The sequence below is a fragment of the Thamnophis elegans genome, chromosome Z (genome assembly GCF_009769535.1).
Source record: "Thamnophis elegans isolate rThaEle1 chromosome Z, rThaEle1.pri, whole genome shotgun sequence".
Taxonomy (NCBI): domain Eukaryota; kingdom Metazoa; phylum Chordata; class Lepidosauria; order Squamata; family Colubridae; genus Thamnophis; species Thamnophis elegans.
Genome location: NC_045558.1, coordinates 55,319,117 through 55,329,170, shown reverse-complemented (window position 1 = coordinate 55,329,170; position 10,054 = coordinate 55,319,117). Strand labels below are relative to the sequence as shown.

General features: G+C 37.0%; 1 protein-coding gene across 1 annotated transcript in view; it reads left to right on the top strand.

Annotated features, from left to right (window-relative positions):
• Positions 1-1,650: 1,650 nt before the first annotated feature.
• The window catches only part of CPNE4 (copine 4), a 264,609-nt gene continuing 256,205 nt past the window's right edge, over positions 1,651-10,054 (top strand). The window contains exon 1 of the mRNA XM_032237074.1: positions 1,651-1,830. Within this exon, the coding sequence (XP_032092965.1) occupies positions 1,651-1,830 (180 nt within the window). The remainder of the gene's footprint in view (positions 1,831-10,054) is intronic.

Sequence of the window (10,054 nt, the reverse complement as noted above, 5' to 3'; positions counted from 1 at the left end):
CCTTAGTTTCCTTGTATTCCTTGTCTCTATTCCTATTCTGATGTCCTTCCGTTCTATTTGCTCTCTTCCTTGTTTCCTTCCTTCTTCGAAGATAATCAATTTTTAACTCCTATGGAAAATGCTACTTTCACTGTTTAAAATCCATAGTTCCTGTACTACATCAGTAATGCATCTTTTACATCAGTGCCCCCCCCCCACTCTTTTTTGGCACCAGACTGATTTCATGGAGAAAGGGGTTTTTTTTTTTGGTTTTTTTTGTGGACTGGAGGGGGCATGGTTTGTGTGCTGCACACATCCTGTGGATGGGGCTTTGCTTGTTTGCATGGACTAGTTGCTGGCATGCTGCAGACTGGTACCAGCCCATAGCTGGGACTCCTGTTTTATAATGTTGGAAGAAATGTCCATTTGGGTTCAGTTCCAAGTGGGGAAAAAGACACTGAAAACATGGAGGCTGCTTGGAAAGATGATTTAATGGGGAACAGGATCACATGGCTTGAGTCCTGAACAGAAAAGGGGGAACAGAAAACAGAAAATGCTTTCAGATGTAGGGTGAAGAAGAAGAAAAAAAGTGCGATGCTGAAAGTTCCTGGCTTTATGCCCTCTCTGACCTTTGATCTTGAGCTTGTATTCTGATTGGTTGTCAGATTCCCATGGGGCCATGAAGGGGCAACTCTCTAGGCTGTGTTTTGAGTCCAGGTTTGGTTGAGCATCTTCCCAGGTGCCCTATGGTGAGATGGGTAAAGGGCTAATGTATCATGCCTTAATCCCATCACCCTGAAGCTAAGCGGGAGGTCTTTGTTATGTAGAATAGACCGGCTCAGGCATTTTAATGGCCCATTGACAAAGGTGGAGGCTATTAAGAATGAATCTCCTACCTAAAAACATGTTTCTCCATTTCTGATCTAGGGAAATATAATATTCTGCCTTTTCAATTTTTCCTAGGATATTTCATTTTTCTAGGAGAGGGTGAGTTTTAAGAAAAACCTTTCTTGAAATGTCACTTTGAAATAAATCTTAAAACCTTTTTGCCTCAATATGAACTTCAAATAGTAATTAGAAAAGACAAGCTAAATTTATTAAAAATCATAACAAGTCCTCAGATAACTATTTTTAAGATATTCACAACAGACAATGACAGCACAGATTAATTTAAAAATGCAGTTTTCATAAAATTTTGATAGTTCAATAGCTCATGGATGCATGAATTCTCTTATTTGTGTCTCAAAAGTTTGTGATTTTGGCCAGACCTTTAACATATATCATGGTTTAAAAATCTTATCTAAATGTTACAAACCAGTTCTTGTTCAATCTAGTATTTTCCAGATAGGTTGAACAAGACACCCATAATTCCCAACAATGCACCATCCAGAAGATAATGAGATTTTTAGTCTGAGCACATCAGCTGGGGAGATCTGGCCTCAATGGTTAGTTTATTCTCTCTACGATATACAGTATCTGGAATATCAATATGTGATCCTGTTGAAAGAAAGTTCTGTGATGTATTAAATGACACTTATTCCAAGTCACCATAACTTGTGAGCAATTTGGACATTGATAATTATCTCTGCTTATAGAATTAATTATAGGAACAACTTTTATAGGTAGTATAGTTTTGAATTGTTTTTTTATTTTTTTTATTCCTCACAGATAATGAAAAAAATGAGTAACATCTATGAATCAGCAGCCAATACTCTGGGAATCTTTAGCAGCCCCTGCCTGACCAAGGTAGAATTGAGAGTGGCATGCAAAGGCATATCTGACAGAGATGCCCTCTCTAAACCAGATCCCTGTGTCATACTGAAAATGCAGTCTCATGGACAATGGTTTGAGGTAGGTGTGCAATTTTATATTCTGTGTGTGTGTGTGTGTGTCCCTTCTCTCCTCTCTCTCCCTCCCTCCCTCCCTCCCTCTCTTCATATGCTACACTTTCAAAAGAAAAGAAAAGGACTTGAATTTGCCCAAAGTCACACCTCCTGGAGATGAACGACACCGTCTTATAATTCTTCCATTACTGTCCAAAGAATTAGCTGAAAAAATAAGTCCCAACTGCTGTAAGGATGCCCAATTTTATTTCAGGGGCACTGGGTAGTTTTTTGATGCTTTGTCAGAGGTATTTCTGAGTGAAACCGCTACAAATCCATCTTTGATTTGACAGAAAATAATGAAGGAAATGTGTGAATCCTAGCTTGTCTTTATTATCTTTACCATTCATTTATCGTTACTCAAGTAGCAAATTGTGACAGGCATATATTCTATACATTGAGTTTGTTCTGGAATTGTGTCAGAATAAGAAAGAAAATCTTATTTCAATACTAAAAGAGCTCATAATTACTTCAGACTATTTCATTAATAGGCCAGAAGCCAGATGAAGGTAAGCTCATGAACACAAAGGAATAAATTGCTCTTATCAAGAAATTTTTGTGCTATGGCAAGATAAGCTGGCTGAAAAAAAAGCCAATATTTTGATCAAGGCCATATTGGGAAAACATTAATTTGGGACCATGAAAGGAATACACAATTAAGAAATTAGTTAATTGAAATTAAGTAATTTGCTTGGAAAAAAGAGAAGAAAATGAAATATTTTCTATATATGTAATGATGGATTTAAATTGACCCTACCAGCTTAAAGATGCCTGGCCTAATCAGCACTAGTAAATGATCTAGTGATAAAATGTACAGAAGCATCTGGGGCTGTCGATGCAAGCCACTGAAAGGAAAATTCCAAATAAATTAATTAATCCTTTTCAATCCTATGATTCTATTATTCTAGTCAAGTGCATGTATTTTATTTGTAGCTGACTTTATTGCACATGATCAGAAGTATGCATGGACAGTGTCAGAAGTATACAGATTAGAGCATTGCATGTAGGCTGGAAAATAGCTCTAGCTAACCATTTAACACAAATAAAATCCCCTATTGAGGAAAGAGATATTTTGAAAAGGAGTATCTGGCAGACAGAATGTCATCCATGGTCCCAATCAAGCTCAACATCAAACATGTCTGCTGTGTAGAATGTATTACACATAGCTTACTTACTTTTACCCTAAGCCAAGCAATGTGGATGGCCTATAACTTCTGAATGTTAATTTCCTGTCTTAATTTCCAAGGCTGCATGTACAATGAATCATGACTTTGGAGCTCTCCTTCCCATGGTGGCCTCTAATCTTTTGCAGAGTATTTGCCTTTTAGGTAGTTTTGAGAGAAAATCAAGATATTTAATCAAATATACAAGTACATATTATGTGAAACCTGATTCAAAAATAGTAACTGGGAAAGGAATTTTGGAGTTCTAGTAGACCAAGGGTGTCACACTCGCAGCATCATGTTGTCATCATGTGACATATCTCAACTTTTCCCCCTTTGCTAAAATGGGCATGGCCAGCATGTCACACATCTGGCCCATGGGGCACGAGTTTCACACCCCTGTAGTAGACAGTCACTTAAATAGGAGCCAGCAGTGTGGCAGCAGCTAATGTGATCCAGTGTTGCATAAACAGAAGGATAGAGTCAAGATCATTTGAAGTATTAGTACCCCTTTATAACCCTTGGATGCTGCATCCAGTTTTAGTCACCACATTATAAAAAAGAAGTTAAGATGTTGGGGAAAGTGCAGAGGAAAGCAACTAAGATTATTAAGGACCTGGAGACTAAAACATATGAAGAATGCAGGTTGCAGAAATTGAGTATAGCTAGTCTAGAGAAAAGAAGGACTAGGAGTTATGTGATAGCACTATTCCAATATTTGAGGGGATGTGACAAAGAAGAGGGTGTCAACTTATTTTTCAAAGCATCAGAAGGCAACACAAGAAACAATGGATGGAAATTAATCAAGGAAAGAAGCAACCTAGAATTAAAGAGAAACTTCGTAACTGAGAACAATTAACCAACAATTAACTTCAGCAGTTACGGTGCTTCATCACTGGAGGCTTTTAAGATGAGACAGGGTACTACTTGTCTGAAATGGTATAGAGCAGGGGTTGGACTGGAAGACTTCCATGGTCCCTTCCAGTTCTATTCTGTAAGTATGTAGAGTTTCTAAGAGCAACTTCCAAAGCAGAGGTGGGTTCCTACCAGTTTGGGCTGGTTCAGACGAGTAGATAGTAACTCAGCCAGCCACACCCCAAACTGGTTCTATCGGTGGCACCATAGGCGGTGCCATCTTGTTTTTTGCTTCTGCACATTTTTAAAACTACTGTGCATGCGCTCATAGCACACATCAAGCAAGCATGCCACTGAATCCCTGAGCGAACCAGCAGTAGCACCAGCTGGAAACCACCCCGGTTCCAAAGGAATATATTTTTTCTTATAATCTTATTTTTCAGATAGAGTAGAAAAGTAAATTCTTAAAATGAATGTATCTAGATATGTTTATTTCCCCCTGTTTTCATAAACTACAAAATCAAGAAAAATAGAATTGGAGGGGAATGAGCAGTCTCAACATACTTAATTGGGTCAGTTGTGGGGAGGGGTAGTGAGAGAAACAAATAATTCCTGAGAGATTATATTTAGGTTAAAAGTGGCCCAGCACATTACATCTAGTTATTCAAAAGAAAGGAAAATTCATATTTTATGTGGGAACACAAAAGTATAAAATACCTTTAAGTTAGAAACAATTCTGATAACAATATTAAAAATAAAATCAACCCAACTGGTTAATCACCAAGCATAATTAAAACTTTTTTCAGTTGTTATATAAGGCCATTCTCTTCAAAACACATTAATTATGGAAACAAATGTCACTGCAAAAAAAAATGCCCTTAACAGCAAAGAATGATTCTGACATCAATGCTATGGCTTATAAAGAATCATAAATGCCTGTTATTCCTTTTTTAAATCTTGAAAACATTTTGCTTAGATATGTGTGGGTGGAAGATTCATGTATGGCTTTATATAGTTTAACATCAGTTGGTACAATATCAATAGACTGAAGAATCAAGAAATGTAGTTAAAATTGTGAAGTCTGAGAAAATATGAATTTATAGAGAATTCCTAAATTGGATAGAAAGCAGATATAGAGCCAGTGTAGCGTACTAATTAAAGCATTAGGCTAGAAACTGGGAGATCATGGATTCTAGATGCAAAGCTGGGGGACCCTGAGCAAGTCATTTTCTCTCATTCCTAGGAAAGAAGCAATGGCAAGGCATTTCTGAAAAATCTGGCCAAGAAAACTGCAGGGTCTTATCCAGGCAGTCTTCAAGAATACTCAATAAAGGGTTGAAATGAAGTGTATTTTGTGCTCTCTAAGCTTGATTGTTTTCTTGCAGATATTTCATTACCCAAACAAGGTAATACCATCAGCTTTAGTGTTACCTAGTTTGTGTAATGAGACATTTGTAAGAAAATAACCAAGCTCATAGAGCACCAGGTATCCTTCAGTCTTCAAGAATCAAATTTGATTTTAAAAAAGAAAAAAATAGCAGATGGTTAAACCTCAATGTAATAGAAGATCTTTTAAGTTACAGAATCATAGAATAATATAGTTGGAGAGGACATAGGACATCTTCTAATCCAATCCCCTGCTCAAGCAGGAGATCCTATAGCATTCTAGTCTCTTTTTGAAAGCCTCCAATGATGGAGCACTCCCAATTTCTGAAGGCAAACTATTCCATTTCTTCTTAGTTCTAGTTGCTTCTCCCCTTGGTTAGTTTCCATCCATTGTTTCTTGTCTTGCATTTAGGTGTTTTGGAAAATAGTTTGACTCCTTTATCTTTGTAAGAGCCCTTCAAATATTGGAATACTGCTGTTATGTCTCCCCTAGTTCTTCTTTTCTGTAGACTAGACATACTCAGTTCCTGCAACCTTTCTTCATTATGTTTTAGCTTCCAACCCTCTAATCATTCTTGTTGCTCTTTTCTTCATTCTTTTCAGAATCTCAACATCTTTTTTATATTGTGGTGACCAGAACTGGATGCAGTATTCCAAGTGTGGTCTTACTTAGCTTTTGTAAAGCAGTACTAGCACTTTATGTGATCTCAATTCTTTTCCTGTATTAATCTATTAATCTATTAATTCCTCTGTTGGCTCATATATAAGTAATTGTCCACTAGGATTCCAAGATCCTTCTCATAATTACTGGCATTAAGTCAAGTTGATTTTCCCCACCTAAATGTAAAATCTTTCATCCATGTTGAATTTCATTTTGTTAGATAGGGCACAGTGTTCAAGTCTGTCAAGATCTTTTTGGATCTTGAGCTTGTCTTTTAGAGTATTGGCTATTTCTGCCAGCAATGGAGGAGTATTGGAGGAGGTATAGCAGCTTCAGCTTGGAAGATGTTTAGGATCAAAATCTGTTGATCCAAGAGTGCCATAGACAGGCGCATAAAGACTAACTCAGTGCCAATAGGAACTGTCATGGTACTCCCAAGTCATAGAATCTTTTTCATTGATTTAAATGGAGTCCTGTATGGTTGCCATGCTCCTCTTCTACTGATATTCCTCATTGCTGACAGATCAAAACTACCCCATTCTAAGTCCCCTCAGTTTGCAGCAGAATTTTTAGGCTTTGTTGTCATACTCCTAGGTTTGACAAGGATTATCTGAGAAACGTTTAGGAAAATATTTTAATATAATTCACAAATATCTTTATTCTTCATTTTAAATATTCTTTACAAAGATGATGATATTTTTATAAGATGGCAATACAGGGAATAAGAATAAATCCTAGGAATAAGAAATCAATTGTCTATGATTCATTCTTGTCTGCTGTGAAGAATCCATGAACAAAATTATTGATATTACAAGAAGCTGATGTTTGAAACTGTCCATAGATAATGGCTTGATTTCCATTTCAACTGAGACTGTATCCATCCAACATTTCACAGTTCTCCAAATAGATAACATTCTTGGCAACTATAGAATTTCCTGGAAGGCATGGTTTGAAATCAGTGCACATTTACATACATATATGAAAGTCCAATTTGAACAGGCACTTGGGGGAAAGGGCTCAGCTTATTTTAATTAACAAATTTATCTATTGATCAGCTACCTGTATTTCCCAAGGAGTAGATAATGCTGCTGCAATTCAGTGCCATGTCACTAAAGTTCAGCAATGTGCTTTTGTAGTATTTTGAAGAATCACAGAAAAAGCTTTCAAGGTGCATGTACAGGCCATAAGGCATGGATTGCCCACATCAGTGCTAATTTGCAGATTTATTGCAAGTCAAATCCTAAATACTGGGTAAAAATAATTAATATCCATTTTGATATAATTTAGCTTCATATTTGGGTTATCATATATGTGAATTAGATAGATAAATATAATCTCAACTGCAGATGTAATATATGTACTTCTCTTTAAATAGATGGCTGAGCCTTGCCAGTTTGTAAAATGTATCAAAACCTGGCATGACTGGTTGACGTTTGAGGTTTGTGGCTTAGATAGAAAGCTGTTAACAGATATATCAGTTTTAGAAACTGGGAGAGAACAAAAGATGATTATTTTTCTGCCTTGGTTTAATTCCTGAAAGCAGTAAAGGCAGGTTACCTTGTTATCTAATGCAGTTGTTCTATTGTAGCTGCTGTCTTTATTTTTCAAGTGGAGAATACGTTATTCAACTGCTGTCAGAAAATAATGTGCCGAATAGCCAAGTCAAGAATGTTGAGGGGGGAAAATATTGACCATTTTTAATCAACAAACTGTCAATTTCTGGAATAAAATCATTTCAAATATATTATCATTGCAGAAATCCTGTAACAATCAATTTTGAAAGCAATTGTACAGGAGTGAGTGACCACCTTGTCAATCACTCTAAGAGAAGCCCAAGGAGGCCTTTGACTAATAATTGAAAGTTCTAATAAAGTTCTTGCATAGCTTCTGCTATCTGCTCACTCTGTTCCTGGGCCAAAGGAAGGCATAAAGTAAGAACCCCATTGCTCTAGAATTCCATGCAAAATTGTTTCATATTGGGCTGGGCAACATGAAGGCCTCTGCCCAATTTCCTGCAGTCTTTGACCTTATTTCCAAATCCTTCTGTGAAATCATTTCAGGTGCTAAGAGAAAGTAGACATTTCTCAAACAGGCCACTGGTATAGATTATAAAGAAAAAAAGAGTATCAGAAAAAGAGGGAGAAAATGGTTATCAGCAAAAAAAGAGAGGTCATCTAAAGGAGGCACAGGAAACCACATTCTTGACTCTTGCTCATCGGAGAAGACTTTCTCTAAAAACAATAGAAAAGGGGCATTAAGGCTTCTATCCCAGATTTCATGTTGGATAAAGAAGAAGAAAAATCCATGAAATTTGAAAGCATATATTCTTTACGAAAGAATATAATAACAGAGTTAGAGGAGGTCTTCTAGTCTAACCCCCTGTTCAGGCAAGAAACCCAATACCATTTCAGACAAATAGCTGTCAATCTCTTCTTAAAAACTTCCAGTGTTGGAGAATTCACAACTTCTGGAGGCAAGTTGTTCAACAGGTTAATTGTTCTGTCAGGAAATTTCTTCTTAGTTCTAGGTTGCTTCTCTCCTTGATTAGTTTCCATCCATTGCTTCTTGTCCTGCCCTCAAGCACTTTGGGGAATAACTTGACTCCCCCTTGTGGCAATCCCTTAGATATTGGAACACTACTATCATGTCACCTCTAGTCCTTCTTTTCATTAAACTAGACATGCCCAATTCCAGCAACTGTTTTTTATATGTTTTAGCCTCCAGTCCTCTAATCTATGATTATATGATTCTAGTACTTCCACTTTTCCTGAGGCAAACTTTTCAACTAGTATGAGGATTTAAGAAATAGAAGGCAAATGGCTTTTTTGTTTGCTTGTTTGTTAATATTTGGAAACATTTTCCAAGTACAGAAAACTGGGAACTAATCTTCCTTCTCAAAAATACACTTTAGATAAATTTAAAGGCCTCAGGTTCCGAAGAAATGAGATGGGGAGCAGCGGGTTCCTAAAAGACTATGCCTTCCTTGATACAGCTCACATGGATTTCAATAGGGTTGTTTGCCTATGGGAGACTGCTATAATTGTTACATTTCAGCCACAGAAGGGCCATGGAGAGAAAATTCAAGAGGAACATGAAGGAGTAGAAGGCAGTATCCAGGCAAGCCAAAGCAACCCTGTGTATGTTTGAAAAATAATAGTGCATCAATATTCCACTTGTCAAGTTCTGTAACTGACTATTAGTATTGTAAACAGGCAGATGATCATTTTAGCCCTGTACTTAGTTATCTTACAAAAAATGTCAGTTGGGAATTAACAATGTGTTTTGTGATAAGAAAGGATAACACATTCTTAAAAATAAATAATTAAAACACATATCTCTTGGATATAAATGCTGATTCAATGCTTAACTATAGTATGTATGTTAAAATATTAAGGGAAACTGTTTCTGTCACTAACATTAGTTACTATAGCTCCCAGCACATTCAAATTGGCTCAGAAATATTTGTGGTCTCCCTATTATCTATTTTGTGGTCATTTGAGACACACCTGAGATTTAGAATTATGGACCAGAATCATGGACCTAGACTCTGAGATCACTGTATAGATATCAAAGAAGAATCTTTGCTTTAATTCAGCTAAGAATTAAAAAAAACACCATATCATAGATCCTATAAATTGCTTTCTCCCTTAATAGTAAATGCATAAAATGGTTTTTAAAATGGGAGGCTGCAATCATATACTCAATTAGTTGGGGAAAAGGCACAATTAATTCTTTATTTAGGGTTAAATAGATTTCTAAAGAATTTCACCTTTAGAATGTGATCCTATATTATACGGCAGATTGTCAAACTCGCAGCCAACAAGTCAGATGCATCATGCACTGCCCACACCCATGCCTGGTTTAGGGTGAAAAGTTGTGATACATCATGTGACAACACTGTGACAATGTGAGTTTGACACCCCTGTTATATGGTATTGACAATAGGTAGTGTTGTGGCCCAGCAGGAGCCGATGGAGCTGCTGATGGACTCCGATAGCGAGGGACCCTATGAGTCGGCTATGGAAGATTGGAGGACCCTGGGCAGGGTTCAGATTCCGAGCGGGTACCAGAGAGACTGGTTGGCCACCAGGAGGCGCCTGAGGCATGGAGCAGAGGGGAAGATCAAA